The sequence below is a fragment of the Rattus norvegicus genome, chromosome 1 (genome assembly GCF_036323735.1).
Source record: "Rattus norvegicus strain BN/NHsdMcwi chromosome 1, GRCr8, whole genome shotgun sequence".
Lineage (NCBI taxonomy): Eukaryota > Metazoa > Chordata > Mammalia > Rodentia > Muridae > Rattus > Rattus norvegicus.
This window is the reverse complement of record NC_086019.1, coordinates 219,091,197-219,117,905: the sequence shown is the minus strand read 5'-3', so window position 1 is coordinate 219,117,905 and position 26,709 is coordinate 219,091,197. Positions and strand designations below refer to the sequence as shown.

Here is a 26,709-nt window from a genome sequence, read left to right as displayed (position 1 = left end):
GGAAGGGGAGGGAGGAGGGGGATGTTTGCCCGGAAACCAAAGAATTATTATTAAGTATTAAATAAATTAAAAAAATCCAACAAAAAAAACCTGGTAAATATTAAGATCAAAATCCATACATAAATGCAATGAACTACAGTTTGTTAATAATAATTATAGTACTGACCACTCTCTTCTATGTCTTTTTTTTTGCTGTTCAGAAAAATCTGTATTCTATAATATTGAATATATTTAACAATTTTTCTTTAATATATACAGAAGTTTTCTTGTCTGTAAAGCGTTACGGTGTAAATACCTCAAAGTTAACTAACTGCATCATCTCTTCAGTGAATGACTATTCACTAAACCAACTACTTAAAATCCCCTACCAGAAAAAAATCTTACATAATTTGTGTGTTCACATTTTCACAAAATTGTATCATGTTCATTATTTTATAGTACCCATTATTTGTGTATTTGTTTATTATTTTGATTAGAGCTATTATTTATCAGTAGTCAACAAAGTTGTGTAACTTACTGTAAAAATGCTCAAGACCTTTATGTAAAGTTGCATATAAATTTTTATGTATTTGCATATAAATTTTGCACAACTTTGTGTATTCCTTTAAAAAAATTACATATCACAGGGTAATAATATCTTTTACAATAACTAGTTCCTACCATTTTCCATAAAGTGAATTAATGTGGGGGATGAGACAGCTATCTAAGAAAAGCCCTATGAGACAAGCTACACAGAAAAAGCTAACACACAATTTCAGCTGCATATTTAAAACAACAAAATGGTAGTCACCAAGGTTAAGGATGAGGTATATGTGTGACACAGAATTACAAAACATTAGACATGTTAATAAGGAAACCTAGAGATCTGCTTATAACATGAAAAACATAATAACGTTGAACTGTATGAGATTAATACTAAAGTTTTTCTCAATGTCAAATCAAAATATGGTAATTATCTGAAGTGATGGATCTGTGAATTTGTTTCACTATCTACCCATAATTCCAAAGCCTCATGTACACACTTAACATGCACAATAAATTTTCTTAAAAATTAGTTTTCCAGGTGTCATCCAACTACTGCCATGTATTTATTCATGCATTTTTTGCATGGTTATTAAACAGAGATAAAAGGTCTTCCAGTGAAGCAATCATTTCAAAGTACCTGTTGATGAGAAGTATCCTAGGTCCTAAACAAAGGAGTGCTGGAGAAAAGCATATACTAGTCCCCCATCAGCACCACATCCCAACAAAACTGATTATGGGCAATAATCCACATGGGGATAGTAATGTGCAGCTGAATACATGTGTCACTGATATCCAGAATGTAGAAAACTGAACAACGATGGTGGCTCAGCGGAGAGGTTTGGCCATTACAGGTCTGCTGGATATAAAAGGTAACATGAGGGCAGGGATCATGGTATAGTGTTAACTATTCACACTGCTTCCCCAGAGCTTAAGCAATGGCCATTCCTTTATTGTTCATTATAATATGTATTTTCTTAATGACCACTTTCCTCTCCTCCAGATTTATTATGGCCTACCCAACACAGCCTTGTGTTGAGCACCAGAATCACAGAGGTGCACAATTCCACTGATTCCAGTCACAGGGCATGGGAACATGGTTTAGAGTATGACTCATTTTCTGTATGACTTTGTTGGCTTTTTCTGTGTGATTATACACAGGGTAGCCACGTTTATCCATAACCAGAGTCTGAGCATAAATGATGTGAGAGATAAGGCCTTGTGCCCGGTAATCAGGCACTGTGCCCGCCATTCGAATTTCTCCAGTTTGGTCCATCAGAGCCCAGGACACAGGAGTCCCTTCAGGTCCCAGAAGACATGAGCTAGGAAAGATCTGGATGCAGCGCTCAATGAATCGTTGGCTCCTCTCACTGCCACCAAACTGCCAGAATTTATCCACCAAGGCAGCATGGGTAACATCCAGTGATGAGAGTTTAAACATTTCTTGATCACTGAGGGAAAAAAAAGAAAAAGGGCAACCCTAAGTATTATATACAGTGTGAAATACTTGTCCCTCCCCCACAAAAGGCTATTGTGAGGCATGAGAGCACCAGTAATGGTATGCGTCAGCTCAGCACTGTCTGGCTGGCCTTGTAAGACTAGGCAGATAACCTAACTTAATGTTTTTCTGCCTCCATGTTATCCTCTTTAAAAGGGATGGCTAATAGTCATTTTTGTCAGAAGACAGAAATTAATATTATAAAAGGTTTTGTCTTACAAGTACCCAGGACAGTATCACAAAAGCAATTAAATCTTTATAAAAACTCTGTGCTATTCTCAACATTGTTCTGACCCACTTACCCTCCACAGAAAATATAGTAGATGACATCATAAGGATAGAAAACATGGATGAATAAAAAATAAGTACTCAAAAGCAATAAGCAAAACAAGACTTTAGTATCATGAAATCATCTCTCTCTCTCTCTCTCTCTCTCTCTCTGTGTGTGTGTGTGTGTGTGTAGATCTGTGTGTGTATAGATCTCTGTGTGTGTGTGTAGATCTGTGTGTGTATGTGTGTGTGTAGATCTGTGTGTGTGCATGTGTCTGTGTGTGTCTGTGTCTGTGTGTCTGTGTGTGTCTGTGTGTCTGTGTGTGTCTGTGTGTGTGTAAATCTGTGTGTGTGTAGATTGTGTGTGTGTGTAGATCTGTGTGTATGTATGTATGTGTGTGTAGATCTGTGTGTGCGCGTGTGTCTGTGTGTGTCTGTGTCTGTGCGTCTGTGTGTGTCTGTGTGTGTGTGTAGATCTGTGTGTGTCTGTGTGTGTGTGTAGATTGTGTGTGTGTAGATCTGTGTGTATGTTTGTATGTGTGTGTGTAGATCTGTGTGTATGTATGTATGTGTGTGTGTGTAGATCTGTGTGTGTGTGTGTGTGTGTGTGTGTGTGCATGTGTTTGTGTAGATGTTGTGAGCTTTTCTCAGTCTTGCTCAGCCTCACTTACTAAATCTGGAGTTCAGCAATTCATTAGCTGTCCAGTGATCTTGGGTGATAGTTTTTACTCCACCACAGCAGTACTGGAAAAACCAGCACAATATCACGTCTGGCTTTTCATGCATATTTTAGGGAATTTTAATTCAAATTTTCAGAACTGCATACCAGGTACTTTAACAGATTAAGCCTTCTCCCTAAACCTCACAGCATGAAATCTTCAATATTGGTTTCTGAGAATCCTTTGCCATATTGAATATAATGGCCAACAATGTGGTACACAGACAGCTCCTTCTGTGTATATCAAAGCAAGAGGACTCCTGCAGTGAGGTAAATACTCTACTCAGGATGCATAACCAGAAGGTCCAGACTCTGGTCACAGTAACATCCTTCATCATCCTCATGGCAAGCAAGCCACTCCACTGTAAGAGCCTACTTTCTGTTATGAATCATAAAATAAAGTTAGAGATTTCTTGACTATCCCCCGAGAAACAGACTTAGTGCTACTCTGGGTGAGAAGGTGCTCTCTGGGTTGCAATGCCTTTCACAGTGTGAGGAAATTCACTCCAGGCTCTCTGAACCACAGGGCCTGTGGAATTGAGCATCTGTATGTCAAGTTCCCATCATCAGATTTCACTGCTGCTCTGTGCTATTCTAGAAATCCACAGGGAAAATACAGACTTTGCCCAAATGTTCTTAATTGGAAAACATTTTCTCTGTGAAGTAGATTGATTAAATGCATGTTTATTAAGAACCACATCAATTGACATGCTAGCATGAAAAGCGAAAAAGCTCATGGTGCTATACCTTTAAAGAACTACACATATCCAGGCATTGTTACTTTTAATCCCAGAATTTGAGAGGCAGAGACAGGGGGATTTCTGTGAATTTGAGGCTGGCCTTGTCTACAAATCAAGTTCCAGGTATAGCCAGAACCAGTATACAGAGAAACCCTGTCTCACAAATCAAACAAACAAACAAACTGCAGTCAACTAACAAACACTAAGAGCAGAAGAGTCTTCCCTAGAAATAAACCTCTTTATAGCAGTTGGTCAGCTCTGAAATCACATACATACAAGTAACATTAAAGAGATTGAGCACATTGTATATTGTGTAATAGTAATGGTTAAAGAAAAAGAATCCATAGATGTGAAAAGGAGCAAACAAGGCACAAGAGGAAAGGAAGGAAATTATTATATTGACTTATATTGAGAATCTCTCCCTGAACAATACTAAAAGGATCCTCATTCTTTAAAAAAACCTTACATTTGTTTATGTATTGTCAGGGACACATGTGTAGAGGTCAGATGACAACTTGTGAGAGTAGGTTCTCTCCTTCTACTATGTGGGTCCTAAGCATTGAACTCAGGTCATCTTACTTACTTGAAACTCTTGCCTGTAAGGAATTCTGAATCTTGTAGGCAGCTTCTAGCAGCACATTGGTAGGTATATTTTTTTTAAAAAAAGATGTTTCTAGCTATTGAAAGTACAATAAAGGAAATGAAATGTCTCATAATAATTGTATCTTTTGACGGAGACCTCTGAAAAGAAGTCATAAGGGAAATAAAATGAGACTATGAAGAAACAATGGCCACAAAAGAGGAGAGGAAAATGTGTGAATATTGGAAGGGAGGACATTTCAAACAAGCTTAAAGCAAATGCACTCTTCCAGAGGCATGTGTGAACACATGAGGATCAGGTTGCAGAAGGACAGAGCTTCTGGTGCGAGGGGGATAGATGTCCAACAAGGGATGAGTCTATGTCTTATGGGGACCAGAGTAAGTTTGAACTTCATCAAAATGTACTGAGTTAATTAATGACAGGATTAGGGAATAGTTCAGTCAAAAAAGTGTTTGCTGCACATAGAACATGGGGTCCTCACTCTGATCCCCACACCCCATGTTTTTTTTTAATTGGGTATAGAAGTACAAGTCTGCAATCATAAATAGCTCTGGTGACAGTTGTATTTCTGGACCTGAGTGGCCAGACAGCCTATCCAAAACATGTGAATCTCAGTCTCAAAAAAGCAAAGAAACAAAACCACAAGCTGTATGGTGCTCAGGAAAACAATACTTGAAGTTGTCCCTTCACCTCCACATGTGTGTATACATACTTATAAACACACCAACAAACACACCAACAAACACATATGCACAAACAGAAGAAATCATGAAAACAAAGACTGGTTAAAACCTGAAAACGATTAAAGAACGGTGGCATTTGCAGAGACAGAGTGCACCATCTGTTACATTTTTTTTTAACAATCATGTTGGAAAAGGACTGTGTAGGAAGAGAAGTTTGGAGCTACTTTTATGAGAGATGTAGGTGGACTAAAGCATCTTCCATCCAACTCACATAGCCCGGGGTCTGCCAGGGTTACGATCTAAGTTCTCTGTATCCTCCAACAGGAAAGGAACCAGTTTCTTTGCTGTCTCAGGCATCATGTAGAGAATACACTGTGTTCTCTTGACCTTGACCTTCTTACCAGCTGCAAAGTCCGTTATTGCTTCGTTTAGGCTGGATTGTGAACCTAGAAGGGAGTGAAACAGGCAGTAAGTAACTGTCCATGTAGATCGAAGAAGTGGTCCAAAGATGTATATAAGATTTAATCAGAAAACTTTGCCTTGATTGTACCTCCTATGTGTCTGTTCCTAAAGTTATTCCCTGGACATGTTTATTCTCAGGTATGGCAGAATACTAAAAAAAATGCCACTATGTCTCCCTCAACAGAAGGAGCATATTCAAGTAATATCCAACCTTGTTTGAGTATGTTATATGCCCAGGCATTGATCTTATGCCTCACGTAATCCTGTCATTTATTCTACATTTTAGGATCTTTTAGTATCAGAAATTTTTTTACATATGAAGATACTGAGTAATGGAAAGGTCATTTGCTCAAGAGTCACAACTTGGAGGCAGAACCAGGAAGTCCCCTGTGGCTTTAACTTCAGAGGGCATGTTTGTAACTACATTTGATATACACCTTGGTGACCTGGCAAGTCACAATAAACTGCTATTCTTGTAATGGAATGTGTCAGAGGCCATACCTTGTCTCCTATCTAGTTGTCCTCAGAGCTCCTGAATTCATATTTGAAATATCAGTTAACCAAAAACTACCTAGTTTGCTGTTTCTTCTAACAATGCTATAGTCTTCAATATTTGAAATTGAATCCACTGTAGAGGTGATGGAAGACAGTCCAAGGAATGACCATTAGATTGGGATTTGGAAGTTCGAAGAAATTAAAAGAGGTGACAGAGCGAGGTGCTAGGACAGAGAGTGATCCTAGAGATGTGCACACAGAGGGTCACAGCAGCAAGCACACATCCCGGTCCCCTTACTTTGGATCTGCAGATGCTGCTTCCAGTTGATGACATCTGGTGTGCCGAGGAATGCCAAACACTGCTTAGGATCTTTAGAATAGATCTGGTAAGTGTTGGTGTGGTGATCAAGGTCATCTGCCATGTCCTATTTGGTTGGGCAATGTGGAATAAATAATATGACTGTATCATGTAATTTCAATATTTTAAAATTTTATTACACTCTTTGACCTATTATTTTTAATAATTAAAACTTCAGGTATATGTATATGTATTTGCATATGTATAATGCATTTAGTCATGTTCACCCACTATGTCATTCAAACTCCTCCAAACTCATCCTCCAAACTCCTCCTCTTCTCCAACTTTACATATATTTTTAAATGACCATTGAATCCAATTGGTGCTGTCCAAATGCATATGGATGCAGGATCACCTACAAGAATATGGACCTTCCCTTCCCTCAGCAGCCATTAGCTTCAACCAGAGCAGAACCTCTTTCCCAACCCTGCTGGAAATTTCAAACTCATGAATGGAACGTAAACAGTGATGTTGTCTTCACATGCCAGCACCACTCCTTAATTTACAGGAATGATTTTTATTAAACTTTATTATGTGTTTTGTATGGGTATCATTGTGATTTTAAATCAATTAAGGATGGCTTATGAAACATTCTTTCCTAAGTTAGTAATACTCAGGAAAAAGAAGTGAGAAGGTCAAAGGCCTTGTAAGAACGAGTCTTCTTGTTCTGAAGAGCCTCAAAACAATTGTGTGCTTTATTTCCACCTGTGTGTACAGCATATTTGTCCAAGAACGTGGGGTGTGGATGGAGGTCAGAGGGCATCTTTGACCAGGTGAGAGGGCCAGTTATCACCTTCCAAAATGAGACAGGGAAGTTTCTTTGCTGACGCCACTGCCAGTCTAGCTGCTTGTAAAACTCTAGAAATTCCCATCTCCCAAGTTCTACCACCCTGTAAGCATGAGGGGATTATATACATGCACTGCAGTGTAGAGCTTCATGGAGCTTCTAAGGATCTGAACCCTAACTCCTCAAACTGGCACAGAAAATATTTTACCCCTTGAGCCTTCTCTCCAGACCATACATATATGTTCAAGATGACAATATTGAAGTTGACAAGATGATTATATATGTGTATATATATACACATATATACATATATATGCCATACAAAAATAACACCTGATATCTTTAAACTGTAAAGCACAAAGTACCATCTTTTTTTTTTAAAAAAAAAAGGTTATTTCTGGAAAAATCATAACACAATTTCTTCAAAAATCTCTTCTCAAAGTTTATAAATGACAGCTGGAATTTTTTTGAAGTTAAAGGAAGGGACTGAAGGACAAATATTCAACTTGGTCAGACTGGCCAGAAAATATAGCATAGCAATGCCCTTGCAGCTAGGCAATACTACAACTGACATCTGAAAAACAAATATTATTCCATTTTTATATTTTGAGTAAATTTACTTTATATTTTATACTGTTTATGGTGAGTTTTTTTAACTGGATGTTTTCTTAATTTACATTTCAAATGTTATCCCCTTGTTTCTCTCTGCCAATCCCCTATCCCATCCCCCCTTACCCTGCTTCTGTGAGGGTGCTCCCCCACCCAACCACTCCTGTCTCACTGCCCTAGCATTCCTCTACACTGGGACATCAAGCCTTCACAGGACTAAGGGCCTCCCTTCCCTTTGATGCCAGATAAGGCCTCTTCAGCTCCTTCCCCTAACTCCTCCATTGGGGTCCCTGTGATCAGTCAGATGGTTAGCTTCAAGCATCCTCTTCTGCATTGGTCAGGATGTGGGTAGGGTTTGTAAAATAATAACTGCTATTGTATATGTATAAAGAATATGCAATATTATGAAAATACACATATAATAATCACAATAATAATAAATATTTACTATTATACTGAAGTCAATTAGCAGACCTATTGTCTCACATAATTATTATTCTTTCACTGGAAATAGTAGCAAGAAACTAATTTAGCAGAAAATACAATAAAATTTCATGTTGCACAGTAGATCTTTGAGCCTCTTTGATGCCTTATGTATGTATCTCCTCATTCACCACCATCAGTTACATAGTTCAATCACCGTTTTGCTTTCTATACATCTGATATTTTTATTTCACATTAAGTGAGAGTATTTTTTCCTGTGACTTCCCAATTCAATGACAACATCTTCCTAGTTAATCTATATTTTAGAAAACAGTAAGCTATCATTTTTATGCTAAGGAATAATAATCAGTTCTGTATATTGATATCTGTGCCCATTCATCTATCTGTAGGTTCCGAGGTTATTATTTCTGCATTTTATGTATTATAAATACTACAATACATGTAGCAGTATAGATACTTGTGGTGCTATTTCAAGACCATCTATGCCCAGGAGAGGGATTACTAGGACAAATGACAGATCTTCATTTGTGTTAAGGTACTTTCCTCTTATAAGTAGACTCAAGAAGTTTTGCCAAAAAAAGTAATACATTTTGTCAAAAATTTATTTTTTGACAAAAATAAATGGCCATGTCATACTGTGACGGACCACATCTGCTCATTTGCATAGATTATGCCAACTTCACAAGATAGTTAATATTTTATCAAATATTGCATTAATATTCATAGAAAAATGACTGGCAATTTTCTTGTCTTTTATAACTACAAAAGTGAGAGTGATTTCATAAAATACACGAAGAATTCACCTCGTTCTATATTTTGTAATAAACAATAGTAAACTAGGCGTGGTGCATGTTGGGCATGTCTGTAATCCCAGACTTGTGAAGCAGATACTGAAGGAACAATAATTTAGGGACAGGCTGGAATATACAATGATTCCAGACCACGCTGGACTAGTGCTGATCCTTCTTGAACGTTTGTAGTACTTAGCAATAAACCATTTGCTGTTATGCTGTGGCTTGCTTAGGCTTTTTGTTGTTGTTTATGTTTTCTATATTTTTAAAATTTGTACATACAATATATTTTTATATATTTTATATATTTTGTATGTAGTCATACACTATTCATACAATACTATGTATTCTATTAAATATATTTTACATACAATATATTCTTTCTCCTCCCAGATTCTTTTCATGTCCTCACTCATCCAACTTCATTCTCTCTCTTTCTCTCTCTCTCTCTCTCATCTCTGTCTCTCTCTGTCTCTCTCCTCTCTCTTTGTCTCTCTTCTCTCTCTGTCTCTCTCCTCTCTCTCTGTCTCTCTCCTCTCTCTCTCTGTCTCCCTCCTCTCTCTGTCTCTCTCCTCTCTCTATCTCTCTCCTCTCTCATCTCTGTCTCTGTCTCTCTCTCTTCTCTCTCTCTGTCTCTTTCTGTCTCTCTGCTCTCTCTCATCTCTGTGTCTCTCTCTGTCTCTCTCTTTCATAAAAAGCCACATGAAAAGGATGAAGATCAAAACAAACAAATGAACAACAAAAAGAGAAAACAATGACCAAAACAAACCCAAAATGCGTGCAAAACAAAACAAAACATAAAATACCCATGGAGTCTGTTTTGTGTTGCGCAAGTACCAGCGCCCTATCCTGGAGTGTGGTTAATATAACATGCCATTAAAGAAAATAGGTATTTCCCTTTCCCAAGAAGTATCAATTGCAGATAGATCATTAATAAGGGTTGGGACCTTTGTCTGCTTTCCATGGTGGGGTTTTGTCTGGCTTAAACTGGTGCAGGTCTTGTGTATGCTGTCATAGTCTCTGTGAGTTCATATGAATACCAGCCCTGTTTTGTCTGGAAGATGCTGTTTGGGGGGATCACTTTCTACCTCCTCTTTGGAAAGATGTTTGGAGGTTTTTATTGCCTTCAGTTTCTATTTGGTATTGGTCTCTTCAGCTTTCTATTTGCTTTCCATTCAGTCTTTGGAGGATGTATCTTTCCAAACAGTTTACATCCTTTGGATCACCCAGGGAGAGGCATATTCACAAGATCGAGTTCCTCATGTCTCCGTTCATTTATGATGTCAGCTGTAGTACCTTCACTTTCACTCCATTCGCTTGTATCTTCTCTCTTTTCTCCTCAAACAGGTCAAAAATTTACAAGTTTTGTTTATATTTTCAGAAAGCAAACTTTTTTAAACAACATTATTTCAGTGAATTTTGTATTCTCTGATCTATTTCTTTTTGGATACTTGTTATTTCTTTTCCCCAACCAATTGGGATCTAAAGTGTTCTTTTTTTAGTGTTTGGTAGAATGTAATATTAACTATTTATTTGTGTTCATTCTTTCCCATATAAAATTGTCAGGAACTTCCCCTTACAACTGGTTCTTTAATATCTATTTTCAGAACAGCATAGTCTGAAATTATTCTTAATATGATTTTAATTTAGTGTGTGGAGTATTATGGAGAGTGTTTTCACGAGTACTAGAGGAAATGTGTGCCCTGCTGTGGTGGGAAGGAAAGTTTGGCGTGTTTTAGGACTGTTTTGTTTAAAATTTAATACAAAAACAGTGTTCATAGTCATTTTGTGCCTTGTTGACCTGTCTACTTCTTGTTGAAGGTGAGGCATTGATGCCTTTTACACTTATTGAATTGATATGTTGTTCTTACTTTGTTAATATTTCTTTATATGTTTCTAGTATTCATAAACTACTTTTTTATTTCTGTCCATATCCAATGTGTTTTTTCTGAAAGTGAATGTAGTCTCGTGTATGCACCCTATACCTGGGCAATGTATTATTGATTTTTAAAATCTACTCTTCATCTTTAGATTGAGAATTTTTTATTAAAAATGATTTTTTAATTCCTCTCTCATATATATAATATATATCTCAGATTATAAATTGTATATCTGTAATCTCCCTTACCTCCCTTCTCTCCACTTCCTCCAGGTTCTCCCCATCCTTTTCCCTAGATCAACCCTTCTCTTCTGCCTCCCCTCATAAAAGATCGAGCTTCCCAAAGACATCAGCCAAATACTGCACAACAATCTACAATAAGACCAGGCATATACCATCACATCAAGGTTGGACAAGGGAAACTAGTAGGAGGAAAAGCGTTGCAGAAGTAGGCAAAAGAGTCAGAGACAGCCAAGAGCCTCCCCCCACCCTGCTTCTCACCACCAGGATCTCACAAGAACACCTAACTATTCAGCCATAACATATATGCAGGGGACCTAGGTCAGACACCTATAGGGTTCCAGATCTTTGTGAGGTCCCATTTAATCCATTTACATTTGAGGATAAGAAAGGAACTTATTACTCACATTTTGTAATTTATTTCTTCTTTTTTGTTTTTAATCTCGTTCTTTTCTTCATCTCTTATCTCTCTTTGTGGTTTTTCAATTTAGAGTTCATGTGCTAATCTTGTTTTCATCTAGAAGAGGGACCCTGGCATCATCAGGGGTCATCTTTGTTTCCTTATAGCCTGCACATTTCCAGGTTCATGTTAAACATAGAGCAATTGTAAACTTAGAGTCACATTCATTCCATGATATAACTTACCTGCTCCTGAGGACGGACAACCACTGTATTAAAATCAGGCCACTTGTCCACCAGAGCCTTGAGCTTGAATGGGTTTCCCTGGTTCATGTGGAAGACAGTCCCATAAACCTAAATATTTCAACAACTGAATGTCAGCTCATTACAAAGGAACAGTAAAAGCCTTGCTTTTGATACCAGAATAATGTTGATTTCTATGAAATTAGTAGGTATAAATCATATAATACCTAGTTCTAGTTCAGTCTTAAAGTAATATTTTACTATTTCAAAGTAGATAGAATTTTCAAACAAAATTATGAGACTATTATATAGTTAAGTATGCAGATAAATTAAATTAGTAATAATTCAGTCTTATATCATTGAGTTTTCCTATAATTTTCTATTTACGTATATGCACATATAAATGTATAAACAAGAGACTTTCCTAATATGTATGAATTTCATGTATGATATATAAAGACATGTTTTCATGTCAATAAACAGAAATTTACATGTTTCCTTAATTGCCTAATATTTAATATTTAGGATGAATTTCAGTTGATGTGTGTTAAACTATTCAATATTCACTGTTTAGAAAGAGACTGTTTCTAGTTATAATACCTGTATCTTTTTGCTACTTGAGACTTTAATAATATTGATTTAAAAGGACTACAAAAATGTTTAATCCTCTACTCATTTTGCATGCAAACATACTAACTTCTGACTTTATTGAGCTTCTGGATATGGCCCAAAGAATTTTTTGGTCAAAGAATTTAAACCTAGATCATGTGCTCTGTCATTTTGATAGGTGCCTTTCCTGTCTAATCAGAAGGAGCAATGACTTGGGATTGCAGAAAACTCACGTGACTTAGTCTATAAATGACATCTATGCAGGTTGTCAGAAAGGCTGCGAAAGTAAATAGAAAACTATGATGGTCATATTTCTCATCCTCATACTCAGTGTAATAGTTGTTTTAGACATATCTTTTTCCTATTGTCTAGAAGAATCTAGGTATGGCAGTAGTTAACAAAAGAAAATGTAAAGTAACAGGAGTCCCTATCTAATGCTTTGGCAGGTTGATGTTTGATAGGAATTTTTGGTTTTTTGTTTGTTTTGTTTTATGCTATTGTAAATGGTACTTATTTTAAAATTTGGACTCTAATTATTCATTAATTGCTAATATATACAAATAAAATTGAGTTATATTACTTGTATATTGATCTTGAATCTTTTAACATTGTTAAATTTATGTCCAGAAAACTGTTTTGTAGACCCTTTAGATTATCATGACCTTTGAGATCACACTTTTTTACTTCTTCCCTCCACCAATAGGTATTACTTTATTTTTCTTGTCTTATATGATGGTTAGGTCACCAATGCTTCATTAAATAAGATTAATGAAAATGGATAATATCACTTAGTTATTCATCTAAAGCAAAAATATTCCATTTCTTTGCTGTAAAGGAGCTGTACATCATGCCTACATGCTTTTTGTCAAGTTCAACAAATTCTCTTTCTTCCTACTTTGCTGAGTTTCATATTCATCAAGATAGTATATTTTGTCACATTTTTCCTTACCTATTAATAAAGATCAAGCTAGGTGTGGTGTTGTACACCTGTAATCTAGGCACTCAGAGGAATGATGTGAAATGATGGTGAGTTAAAGGCCAGGTTGGATTACTTGGTGATACTGTGTCTCACTAGTTGTGGAGGTTTATACCTCTAATTGCAGCATTTTTTAGTCTGAAGCAGAGAATTGCCATGAGTTTGAGGCCATTGTAAATTACTTGTAAGTTGTAGGCAGTCTGGGCTACACTGTGAAATTCTGTCTCAGAAAACAAGCAAAAAGTGATTATATGATTTTTATTCAGTAGCGTATGGGCATGGTGATTGTATTGATTAAGCATGAATCAAATTTAATCAAGTCAAATTTAAATGTCTTGATATCTTGATAGTATTTTTGAGAATGTTTGTATTATGTTAATGATGAGTTTAGATCTATAGTTTTCTATTGATACACAATTTTGTTTTTGTTATTAGGGTAACTCTGACTTCATAAAATGAATTTGGGAGCACTCTCTGTTACACACCCTCAGTTACACGCTGACTAATGTTCTGTGTGGTTGGTATTATTTATTTCTTATGTATGCTATATAAGTATCCAGTAAAACCATCTAGAGAAAGCACTTCCTTTGTCACAATGTTTTCATATACATATGTAGGCTATTGAGATTGTATATTCTTGTTTAACAAACTTTGTTAATTTGTGCTTTTCACATAACAAAAGTGTATCTGAAATCTATGAATACATTGTCAATTACCCAACATTCCTGTTATGTTTATGATGTTCATTGGGTTTTTAGTGACGCTTCATGTACTTCAATTAGGAGATGTTTATCTTCCCTAATCTAGATCAGTATGGTTATAACTTTATTTCCTTAAGTTTTTATCACTCAGATTCATTTCTTTCTGTTGCATGTTTTTCCTTTTACGATTGACTTTTCTCTGCTTGCAAGTGAGTTTATTTGTTCTATATTTTTTTCTAGTTTCTGGGGTAGGAACCAACCAAGTTAAGGCTATGTATTTCCCACTAATCAATGCTTCAGTTGCTATTGTACCTCCATTGTGACTCAATTACCCTAGACCAAATTCCCTTTTTATTTTATGCATAGTTTATTTATTACTATTGTAACCATTTGCATACAATTTACATGTATAATTTTCAATTTTAGCTTTAATTCCTTGAGTGCATTTATGCACATGTGTGTATGAAGGTGTGTGTGATGTATACAACGATATGTCTGCAGAGGTGAGAGAGCTAGAAGAGGATATTGAGTGTGCTGCACTGTGACTCTCCTTTACTTTGACCCCTTGAGCCAGGGTCTCTCACTGAATCTGAAGCTAGGCTAGCAATTAGTAGTCTCTGTCATCCTCCTGTCTCTTCACCACAGAGCAGTGGTGGTATAGGTGTACATGGCCATGGGTGACCTTTTAGTTGAATGCTAGGGATTCCTTACGCCCTTTCTTACACACATAAAGAAAACACACTCACTCACTGAGCCATCTCCATAGACCCCAAAGAACGCATTTAATATGATTTGAATAATTTTAAATTTCTGGTGTGTGTGTGTGTGTGTGTGTGTGTGTGTGTGTGTGTGTGTGTGTGTGTGCTGGGGGGATCTGTGTTAGATCCTTTGAATACTTGAATAGAATGTGGAAAGTATTCTTTAAGAGGCACTTAGACAGTGAGCTCCTAATGTTTCTTGGATCTTCACTCTGTTTATATCTTTCTATCACATTTACAAATGATGAAAGGAAGAGTATTACCCTCAATTTTACTTGTAGGTTTATTATCCTTTCAGTTTTACCAGCTTTATTCTCATGTGCTGAGTCTTCATTTCTATGAGTGTAATTTCTACCTGGTTATGTGTCCTCTGAATAAATTAACATGTTCACTGTAATACAAAGATATTCCTTATCCCTAGTAATATTCTAGTCCATTTGTAATATATTTAAATAGTTATGGGGAAATCTATCTTATACAAAGTTATTGATTCATTCCTAAAACATAATTTTTTGCTTAACCAAAATTATATGTAATTCTTTGAGAATTGGCAAAATAGGGATTGATTTGTTATTTGTTTTGAGAAAGAATCAGGTGGTTAATCTCTTGTCAGACATGTGGTCAGTTAGGAAAATATTAAACATCAATGCACTTGCTTTTGTCAACTTGCAACTCTGAGAAACATCCAGTGTTATATAAGACAATTCCTGTGCGAGCACAGGGGAATGTCCTTGATTCAGCAAAGATCATCTAGGTCAAATCACCACACTGCCATTCACTATGATGTGGTCCTGCTTTGTCACAACAGAGCTTTATTTTCTCTTTAGTTAAATGTGTATAGCTTGCATCCCTTGCCTTGGGATGACATCGACTAAATTTTAGGCCACAAAGTCAATACCTGACCCAGAACACAATTCAGTAAGTCTTCTTTTCCTTCCCATCTTTTTCTTAGACACTTAATAGTCCATTTCCCTGAGATCACTCTGCATTCACCTTTAAGGACTCAGGAAGGTATTTCCTTAAGGAGCTCTCCAACATCTGCAGCATCTGTGAACTTCGCAAATGGAGCATCTTGATAGCTACCTTATCCTAAAAGAATTAAGAAATGTTAAAGATATCTACTGTGAAATAGTGTTGTCTATGTATGTGGTGATAGTAATAAGAATGGCCATCTTAGGCTCATAGTTTTGAATACGTACTCATTAGAGAGTGGAACTACTTAGAAGGATTAGGAGGTGTAGCCTTAATTGGAAGAAGTATGCCACGGGCGGTGGGCTTTGAGGTTACAGAACCCTAAGCCAAGCCTAGTGACTTACCCTTACTGTCCCTGCTGCCTGTGGACCTGGTTGTAGAACTCTCAGCTACTTCTCCAGCACCTTGTCTGACATTGTTAGCAGGTCTATTTCATAATTTGAGGTAGATTCCTACTGTTTTGTGGGTGCCTCCTCTACTAAACTTCTCACCGTGAGGAAGAAGGTACAGGTACCTTTGTCTAAAGTGATCATGAACATCATCCTTTCATGTTCCCTGCCATGATGACAGTAGGCTAAATTTCTGAAACTGTATGCAAGCCCCAATTAAATGTTTTCCTTTATAGGAGTTGCCATGGTCATGGTGTCTTTTCACAGCAACACAACACCAACTAAGACAATACATGAAAGGGAAGCTATACCTAGGAAATCCCAACAATATGGTTACTAAAACAAGACCTAAAAACGATGACAATGTCAACTGACATGCTAGTGTGACTGGAGGAATTCTCACAGGGAATCTCCCTAGATGAAGCTCTACAGATGATCAATGGCTGATAAGAAAGGAGGAATCAGTCATCTCCAGTAATGAGTCCCCTCGATAGGTTACCCTATCACAAGAGTTCAGCCCTAAACAAATTCGAACAACATTAAACAAATGCAGAAGGTTATGTTTACAAATTTCCATATATATGGCCAAGCCTGTGTATATACTTAATGATAATAAAGAGCAAGAGAGCATGAATTTAAGAAAGAGTTAGTGTGGGGCCTGGGGGCATGAGAAGAATGAGGGGGAGAGGAAATTATGTAAACATAGCACTCATATAAGCAAGTTTCTAAGACTTGAAAAAGTAAATCAAAGAATGAGAATAACTGGAAGACATGAAGACATAATGGGCAGTTCTAGTTCATAATGAGCTATTTTCCTGCTGTTTCATTTGTGCCTTTTCTACTAAATTTCTCACTACATGGAAAAATGAGAGGTGCTTCTGTATGACATGATCATGGACATAATTTTTCAAACTTAAAAAATATTTCTGAAGTTTCTATTTTCATTTTTGTACCATCTACAATTCTAGCAATAAAGGGTTTAGGAAGTTAACAAATCTATGCTCAAAGCATATATGGGCAACTTTTGCTTGTGTGTGTGTGTGTGTGTGTGTGTGTGTGTGTGTGTGTGTGTGTGTGCGCATGTGCGTGCGTGTATTAATATTGAAGATTGAACCTAGGTCTTTATGCATGCTAAGCAAGTACTCTACCTCTCAGATACATACACTACTTATTCCATTGTGTGACTCTTCTACACAAATACATGTATATTTGAAGCAAATTTAAAAGGATTAAGATGCTCCCAGGTTATCTGTGTCACAAGCTCATCGTAAATGAAGTCATTATGTACTCAGCTCTATATGCGTGCTTGCAATCTTCTGCCTAACTTATTGCCTAAGTGAATCACATTTTTTCTTGATATTAACAATAATGAAAAACAAAAAGTGCTTTCTTTGAGCTCTTCCATATGGATTATAATGATGCTATAGTGAACCACTAACAGTTGATGGTATTAAAAATTTACATATAAATAAATAAATAGATCAATAGGTAGATGGATGGATGGTAAATAGGTAGATGATTCACAGATTTTAGATAGATGATAGGTAGATAGATAGATAGATAGATAGATAGATAGATAGATAGATAGATAGATGATAGATATTCTTTAACCTTGATACATTCCTTTTCTACATAGAAGGAGTAGCAATAACTTATATATGATAGAACTTACCAATTTTTAGCAAATCATTTTAATACTTTTGGTAATTGTCTACATTTATATAATCAGCATTCTAATAATACTGCAGACCATTTCCACACTATCAAAATGTTCATTTCATTTCCATCAATCCCTTTATCTGACTCTTTAGCCCAAGAAATCATCAGTAGTTTTCTGTCTCTAAAATTCTCCTTCAATAATATGTGAATTATACAATATATATTTATATATTAAATCTATATTAACATCGTGTTGTGTTTTTCAATATATGGTGTATTAGAACATATTTTGACAGTACATATTTTCAGCAGTACATTTACCAGTGGATAGTATTCGTGTATGCATGAATCAGAGCTTCTTTATCCTTTAATCTTCCTATGGACCCTTGGTCTGTTATGATTTATAGGAAGTCATTAGTAAAATAATTATGCTAGTAAATGTACACATTCATGAGATCATCTTTCATATCTAGAGCTATATTGTGCATATTTGACTTCATACGTAAGTGCTTGTCTTTTGTCCAAAGTGAATGCACAATAACTTTAATATAATGTAATAACTTTATAATGCAAGAATCTTATTGTCACTTCTCCAAAATAGTAAGCACATGTCTATGCATTGATAATCAAGAATCATTAGTAAATCATTAGCTTTTCACAGTAAAACACACAGGGCTCGCTACCAAGGTAGGTCAAACAGTTAAGGCCAACATATATTTCAACAGATCAACTTTTCAAGGGATTGGCTATGCTGAATTGTACCTAAGCACTGTGAATCAGCAGAAAATGTGGTTTTTGAAATCCTCACAAGGGTCCATGTTAGTTGATTCTGCTGCTCCTCCTGGAAGACCAATATAATCAACTATCCTGGACCCTTGGCACTCTCAGAGACTGAACCACAAACCAAAGAACATACACAGCCTGGACCTAGGCCTCCCCACACATGTGTAAGGATGTGCAGCTTGGTCTTCATGTGGGTCCTGAACAACAAGTGGGGGCTATCTCAAAAGCTGTTGCCTGTCTGTGGGAAATGTCCTAGTGGGGGGCTGCCTTGCCTGGCTCAGTGAGAGAGGGTTTGCCTAGCCTTGTAGACTTGATTGCCAGGGTGGAGAGATACCTTGGAGGACCCTACCTGCTCAGAGGAGAAGAGGAGAGGGGAATGGGCGATAGATTGTAGGATTGGGTGACCAGGAGAGGAGCTATGAGCAGATTGTAAAATAAATAAGTAAAAAAAACAAAAAAGTTAATACAATATACAAAAAATAAAGTGGGTTAAATCTTTTAAGTCTCCATGGCCTTAAACCTCTGAGGAGAGGAATCAAACAAAAGTCACACAGATTAATCATGAAATAATCATAGAGTCTCCCTCCACCTGCAAGTTATGCTGAAATTTAAAGGAGACAGATCTAAGAGATGGGGGGATGGCGTGCAAGGTGCCATCTTTGCTAATAAGGACACCTTTGTCTTATAATCAAATTAATAATTGCCCGTGTTTGTGTTTCTGTTCTCTTTAAGTCACATCATCTGTATGTTATAAAGTAACTTCTTATCTATCTCTGTCAAAAATAAAGCAAGAGAGCGAGCAAGCGGGCAAACAAAACAGGGAAATCCTTGCAACCCAATCTGTATTTGGTAAACAGCACAATACAAGGACCATCGTTCCATGAGTCAAGTGGGTCTCCATAGGCCCTCCATGTTCACCTAGGACAGGGATAAATACAGACCATCTAAAAACCTCATTCTTTGCTTCAGAAATGATGAGCTAAATTCATTATCCAAACAGAAACTAATTATTAACCAAAAAGGTCAAACTTTCTACTTCCCCTGCTGAGCACACAACACCCCGTTCCCCTAACAGCTTCCACTCCAATAGGCAGAGCTCGGGGGGACATGTTCTCGGATCCATGATGGATGTGGCTGCGCTTTCCATGACCCTGCACAAAGTTCTCTATGGCTCTGCTGATTTCTGTTAATAGCTGAACTGTTGTCTCCATGAATCTGTAAGAACAAAGTTTGTGTTAACCAACTTGACCCGGCTTCAGTTAATGTTCCCCTCATCACCTGACTGAACTTTGGCCTACTCTCAGTCTGAGTCAACACTCTCAGTTCAAAGCCTCCTCTGTGCCATGAGGACTTGCCATAGGCTTGCTTTGAAGAAAACAAGAGAGTAACTGCTTAAGAGAACAAACCTCTTCCCTGCCTCTCAGATGTTTGCAGATCCTAGGGTCTGAGATGCCTCTGTTACAATTGTCCCTTCCTCCGGCTGTGCAATAATCATGTACGTAAAAAATCTCCTCTTCTTACCTAAGCTTTAAATTATATCTTCCTTTGATAAAAATGCTACAGCCTCATTAAAAGTTTACTTTGTCATCAGCATGAGAATTCAATGTCTATATGTTTTTGCATTCATTCTTTCACATAATGAATCATGGATGAGCACCAACTGTTTTGGGCATGAACTAATTTTGCTCTTGTTGTTGTTGCTGTTGTTGTTGTTGTTGTTATTGTTGATAAACTTTTAATAAGTCCAGTCATTATCCCCCTCCTGGTCCACCCTCTGACAGTTCCTCATCCCATCTCTCCCATTCCCTCCTCCCACCCCATCCCACCAGACCTCCCCACTCCCTGGGGCCTAAAGTCTCTCAAGGGTTAGATAAGTCTTCTCTCATTAAGGCCAAACCAGGCAGTCCTCTGCTGTATATGTGTTGGGGTCTCATATCAGCTAGCGTATGCTGCCTGTTGGTGGTTCAGTGTCTGAGAGATCTCAGAGATCTAGGTTAGTTGAGATTGCTGGTCTTCCTATGGGGTCACCCCTCCTAAGCTTCTTCTAGCCTTTCTCTAATTCAACCAGAGGGGTCCCCAGCTTCTTTCCATTTGCTGGGTATAAGTATTTGCATCTGACTCTTTCAGCTGCTCCTTAGGCCTCTCTCTGAGGGCAGCCATGCTAGGCTCCTGTCTGTAAGCACACCATAGCACCAGTAATAGCGTCAGACCTTGGAGCTTCCACTTGAGCTGGATCTAAATTTGGGCCAGTTATGGACCCCCTTTCCCTCAGACTCTTTTCCATTTTTGTCCCTGCAGTTCTTTTAGACAGAAACAATTCTGAATCAGAGTTTTTGACTGTGAGATGGCAATCCCATCCCTCCACTTGGTGTCCTATATTTCTACTGGAGGTGGACTCTACAAGTTACCTCTCCCCACTGTAGAACATTTCACCTCCCTCTGAGTATTGATCTTCTTTCCCCTCCCAGGTCTCTAGTACATTGGCACAGGGGCAGTGGGGGGTGGATTTTCTAAACAGAACTCCAATGGCTGCAAGATCAAGAATTCGTAAATGGGACCTTATGAAACTGAAAAGCTTCTGTAAGGCAAAGGACATAGTTAATATGACAGATCAGCAATCCACAGATTGGGAAAAAGTCTTCACTAATCCCACATCTGTTAGAGGGCTAATATCGAAAATATATAAAGAACTCATGAAGCTAACCTCCAAAAACAAACAAAAAAACGACAAAAACAAAACAACAAAAACAAACAAACAAACAAAAGCCTAATCAAAAAATGGGGTATAGAACTAAACAGAGAATTCACAAAAGAGGAATCTCGATGGTCAAGAAACACTTAAAGAAATGTTCAAAGTCGTTAGAGATCAGGTAAAAGCAAATCACATGACCCTGAGAATCTACCTACTACCAATTAGAATGGGTAACACGTTGTCACAAGTTGTCTAGAATGTAGAGAAAGAAGAACACCCCCTCCATTGTTGGTGGGATTGCAAACTGGTACAGTCAGTCTGGAAATCAATCTGGAGGTTTCTCAGAAAATTGGAAATAAATGTCTACCTGAAGACCCATGTATACCACTCTTGGGCATAGATGCAAAAGATGCCCCACCATGCCACAGGGGCATGTGTTCCACTATGTTCATAGTGGCCTTTTTGTGGTAGCCAGAAACTGGAAACAACCCAGATGTCCCACAACAGAAGAATAAATACAGAACATGAAGTTCATTTACACAGTGGATTGCTATTCGGCCATTAAGAACAAGGACATCATGAATTTTGCAGGCAAATAGATGGAACTAGAAAATATCATTCTGAGTGAGTTAACTCAGAACCAAAAGGACATGCATGGTGTGTACTCAGTTATAAGTGGTTATTAGCAAAAACAAACAAAAAAAAGTACAGGCCCAGGATACAATTCACAGAACTCAAGGAGGTTAACAAGCTGAAGGGTCCAAGTGAAGATGCCTCAATCCCCCGACTTGGAACAGAGAAGAAAGAAACCACAGGAAGGGGAGGGAGGGAGGGACCTGGGTGGAAAAAGGGACAAGGAGGGGAAAGGGGAAACATGATCAGGTACTGGGGGTAGGGAAACAGGAGTGGAGCCCTGAGGAACAGCAGAAAGAATAGAAACAGGAACCTCTGGAGGTAGGAGGTGGGAGGAATCCTATAGAATGAATTAATTTTTTGAGGTTAAACAAAACTGTCTCTAAAGTCCCTTCCTTCTTAGGGTGGACCACAGAATAGATTGTGTGAATGTGTGAGTCAGTGTGAATGGAGATCAGAGAGATTGACGTTGAGTATCTTCTGCATTTTTCCTCAATCTTATTCTTTCTTTCACTCTTTCTTTCTTTCTCTCACTCTTTCTTTCTCTCATTTCCTTCCTTCTTTTCTTCTCTCCTCCTACCTCTCTCTATATATACATGACCACACATGTGGGTATAGCATCCATGTCCATGCTCATGATCATATCTGTGTTTGCATATGTGTGTGAGTAGAAGTGCCTGTGCCTACCAGAAGGCAATCTTGTCTGAGGCAAGGTTTCTTGCTTCTTCCTGTTCATCTGCCAGAGTAGCCTTGTGAGCTCCCAGGGTTTCTCTTGTCTCCGCCTCTCAGTTTTCCATTGGCATGCTAGAATTTCAACTGTTCTGTGAATTCTAGGGATCTGAATTCACAGGGATTCTCTGGTCTGGTCTTCATTCTTGCCTTATAAGTACTTTATGCACTGATAAATTTCTTCAGCTCTGGGAACATAGTTTTTTGAAGCAAGAGCTATGAGGAATTTCCATCAATTCAGTTATAATCCCCCAGTGATTCCCCTGTATATTCCTTTCTTGCACTAAGATGATAGATGTATGTTGTGCGTGCCTTCTTAGATGGGTGCTGAGGATCTGAAGACCTCATGCTTCTTCAACACATTCTTCAACAACTAAGCCATCTCTCTAGCCCCAAGAACAAATATTTGGAGATAACATTAGGAACAGCAATTTCTGTGTTTGTTCTTGTGTGTTTTGTGATTGGGTTGGTTGTTTTCACTCATTTCGTTCCAAAAAGCAGTAGATCTAGGTTCCTGACAATTACATCATTCTCCTCTCAGATCTGTATCATCGGGACTTCCCTGTCATTCTTGCTGTGTATGTGTTCAGCTTCACTAAAAAGGAAGCAAAAGGATACCACTGAAGAAGCCAGAGTCTGAAAGGACAGATTTGTCTATCCCCTTTGAGTTCTTGTTTACATTCTCTCGTACTTCATGTCCATTTCTCTTTTTCCAAGTGCTTTCTCTGAGTGCTTCCATCTCAAGCATCAGGCAGGAAGAAGCAGCCATGTAGGAACCTCTTAAACAGCGCACAGTTGCATAGGGCTAAATTATAGTGACAAATTTCCAACTACTGGTGCTATAGATGCCATCATTTTAATCAGTTTACTTGGGGGGGATGCATGCCATGTACACATGGAGAAGCCAGAGGACAAAATGGGAGTCAGTTCTCTTCTTTTACCAGGCAAGTTCCAACTCAGGTAATCAACCTTGGTGGCAAGCACCTTCATCCAACAAACAGCTTTGCCAGCTCCTTTCTATTTTGAAATAGCCTTTGGCATGGAATATTTTCTGTTAACTGAAAATATCGTTACTGTTTGTTCTATTACAGGGTAGCGTTTGTAGCCTACTCACTCATCTTTACCCTAATCACAAGATTTTCTTGACTCTTACTCCATCTTAAAAGAGACCTATGGGTCTGATGTTCACACGGTGTATTAACTAAGTAACATAAAATGGTATTTCTGCATTACGACCTATGTTTCAAATAGAAATTGTGAAATGGTTGAATTGTAACACTGAGTGAAATGATCGAACAAAGTCTGTGACCAATGACCATGTCAAGTGTTCTGCCTGAGCAGGATTTCACGAGAAGGAGATGCTTGGTATAAAGTCTGCAGGGACTTCCAAGGTTGCAAAACAGCAATTAAGCAGAGTAGGCCGTTAAAAAGCACACTAGTTACCATACTCCATGGAACTACTGGGTATCTTGTTAGAAGCAATGAAGAAAAACCATCTTGTTGGACTTGAATAGTTGTTAGACTTTGGTGTGTGGTTTTCACAGCTCAGCCTTTCAAGACAAAACCACATTTGTCCTAAATCATTTCCCTCTCTGTTCCTTCTACTTTACTGGCAATTATAAATGGCCCTTGACCTGGTTTTGGTGTCCATGAACTAATTTATCAGCTGGCTTCTTCCCTGTTTGCTCTGACTTCCAGATCTCTGGTCAGTGTGTTCAGAGACTTCCCGTCTTTAGTTTGACCCTTTAGAACACTGGTTCTTTGCATGGTTGCAGAGAATAAACACACACATACACACACACACACACACACACACACACACACACACACACACACACACACATACACAGTGCTGGCAAGTTTGCTTCTATTGGCTCCAATGACCAAAGATCTCACCCTGTCTTTAATCTTGTTGCTTTAACATGTTGGGAAATATGTGGACTAACGAGACTCTCTGTGTGACCCTTTATCTGTTTGTTCACCAACTACAATGGACAATGGCAGGTCTTTTTCACTGACCCTTGTACTCTCTATGTAGAAAACACTCTTTCCTTTTTTTTTTCTGTTTCTTTATTCTTCTCTCATACAATACATCCTAACCGCAGAAAAAGTCCTAGCCAGAAGTGCAGAGGCAGAGTGGATTTGGAAAGGTTCGTATTCGTTTTGTTTTGCTTTGTTTAAATTTGTACTCTTTTTCAGTGCTGGTGACAGAACTTCAGAAACTGTATGAAATAAGAAGCAAACTGAAGTTTGATATTAGAGTACTGCATGAATACTATCAAGTATTCCTGAGTATATTTGGAACCAGCTTTCTGCATGTGTACACCCACACCCTGAAACAGAAACATTGCTCAAGTAATATAGGAGAAAGGGAACAGGAACACATTGGTGAACTGCCATTGCTGGCCATGAGCAAAGTCCTCTTGTAAATGGCATTTGGAGACTCTTTATGAAACCACTTCTGTGTTTGATATTTATCCAAAGAACACAACTCATGTAAAAAAGGTCTCTATGAAAAAGATTGTACAAAACAGAGACATGTCACACTCTACCTACATTCATAGATTTGGTGGTAGATATTTTTAACTAGGAATCCTTAGTAATAGAGTTGTATTATAGATAAGGGTTTGTAAATGCATATCTTTTATGGTTTGGGTAATCAATTCACATTTTCAAAGTGTTAGTATCTTTGTGATTTTATGTAGGAGATTCATTTATCTGGATATTAGTAATTCAAAAGCAATCTATAAAACATGTGCGCGCGCACACACACAGTCTCAAATAAATATTACCTGAATTAGCACACTTCTTTCCAGTCTCAAATACACAGATCTACAAATAGCTGGTTTCAGTTTCTTCATATTTATTTATCAATTCATAATAAATCCTTCCTCCACTCAATCAAGAATTTCTCACAGATCCCAGCAGATTGCTCTGTATTTGACGGTTCCCTAAATCTTACTAAATAAAACACCTCCTTTCTTCCCTTACAAAATTTCCATAACCAAAGAGTTCTAACAATTTCTATCGTGTCCATCAGGAATATTTTGAATCATCCCCTTCAGTGGAAAGCCGAAAGAAGATGAGGCATCCCCAAGTGTCATTTTCTCCTGGTCCTCACCTGCAAAGTTGTCTCTGTCAGTCTCTACAGAAGCCAGCTGGAGAAGCAGCAGCAATAGATCCTGTCGATGAGGCTTACCCTCAGAGTACAGGGACTAAGGGGTGCTTTGATCTGGCTTCTAGGAAACCGTTAAGCGGAAGTTCTTAGAACATGTGTACTAAGCTATGCAAACTCAAAACACTGTCATATCAGGCCCCTCCCTCTAGGGTCCTTGTTCCAGAATCTGCTCTGTAACTCAGAAGTTAACTGTGTACATTTGGGGCTCTTTCCCAAAAGGCTGGACACCTTTTTCCTCCAAGAAATCTCATTCACACTCAGAAACCGAGCTGTGAAACCAGCTGACCAGGAGTTAGGGGCTATGTGGTTATACACATGTGATGGAGTATTATTTAGCCATAAAGGCATAAACAGCTATCATAAATCCTGACTACATTGTACTAAGTGAAAATAGCTAAACACAGGAGAGAAATGCTGTATGATCCCACTTATGAGATAGGTGTACAGGAAGCAAATTCATAGACACAGAAGGTAGAATAGAGGTTACCAAGATCTGAGGAGGTTAGAAATTATTGTTTAATAGGTAAAGAGGTCACGTTAGGGAGTTATGATATAGTTGGGGTGTAGATAATAGGGATATTTGCAAAATTCTGTGAATATATTTAGCACTACTACATGGCACACGTACAATAATTAAAACAATGGTATGCAGACTTTACAACATGTCTGTGTGAATATATGTGAATATATATATATGGGTATATGTGTCCACAGAAAACAAAACATAATACATCCCTTTTCTCAAGGGTCGGTATCAATTAGTCTCATATAAATACACTTTCTTTTTCTCAGAGTTGCAGGTGATCATTGCTACTTAAATGTAAATGTGTGTGTGTGTGTATGTGTCCATATTCCTCTGCATAGTGGGGAGTGCTTATGCCATTGTGTATA

General features: G+C 37.8%; 1 protein-coding gene across 3 annotated transcripts; it reads right to left on the bottom strand.

The window, feature by feature from the left end:
* Positions 1 to 542: 542 nt before the first annotated feature.
* Glyatl1 (glycine-N-acyltransferase-like 1) lies at positions 543 to 25,919 on the bottom strand. 3 transcript variants are annotated; one of them, XM_039079883.2, is made up of 6 exons: positions 25,762 to 25,919; positions 15,777 to 15,872; positions 11,743 to 11,850; positions 6,288 to 6,414; positions 5,304 to 5,478; positions 543 to 1,973 (listed from the first exon to the last, which is right to left on the bottom strand). In XM_039079883.2, the coding sequence occupies exons 2-6, from the start codon at positions 15,852 to 15,854 to the stop codon at positions 1,571 to 1,573; spliced, it is 891 nt and encodes a 296-aa protein (XP_038935811.1). In that variant the 5' UTR covers positions 15,855 to 15,872; positions 25,762 to 25,919; the 3' UTR covers positions 543 to 1,570. The 3 variants fall into 3 exon arrangements, with proteins under 3 accessions (XP_038935811.1, XP_038935814.1, NP_001119750.1); XM_039079886.2 differs by lacking the exon at positions 15,777 to 15,872 and having other exon boundaries at positions 25,762 to 25,909; NM_001126278.1 differs by lacking the exon at positions 25,762 to 25,919 and having other exon boundaries at positions 15,777 to 15,858.
* Between the last annotated feature and the right edge of the window lie 790 nt (positions 25,920 to 26,709).

Coding starts and splice junctions, on each gene's coding strand:
- Glyatl1 (XM_039079883.2), bottom strand. CDS start 15,854: ATGCTCCATTTGCGAAGTTCACAGATGCTGCAGATGTTGGAGAGCTCC. Junction 6,415..11,742: donor TTGTCCGTCCTCAGGAGCAG/GTAAGTTATATC, acceptor CCAACCAAATAG/GACATGGCAGATGACCTTGA. Junction 5,479..6,287: donor GCAGCATCTGCAGATCCAAA/GTAAGGGGACCG, acceptor ACTCCCTTCTAG/GTTCACAATCCAGCCTAAAC.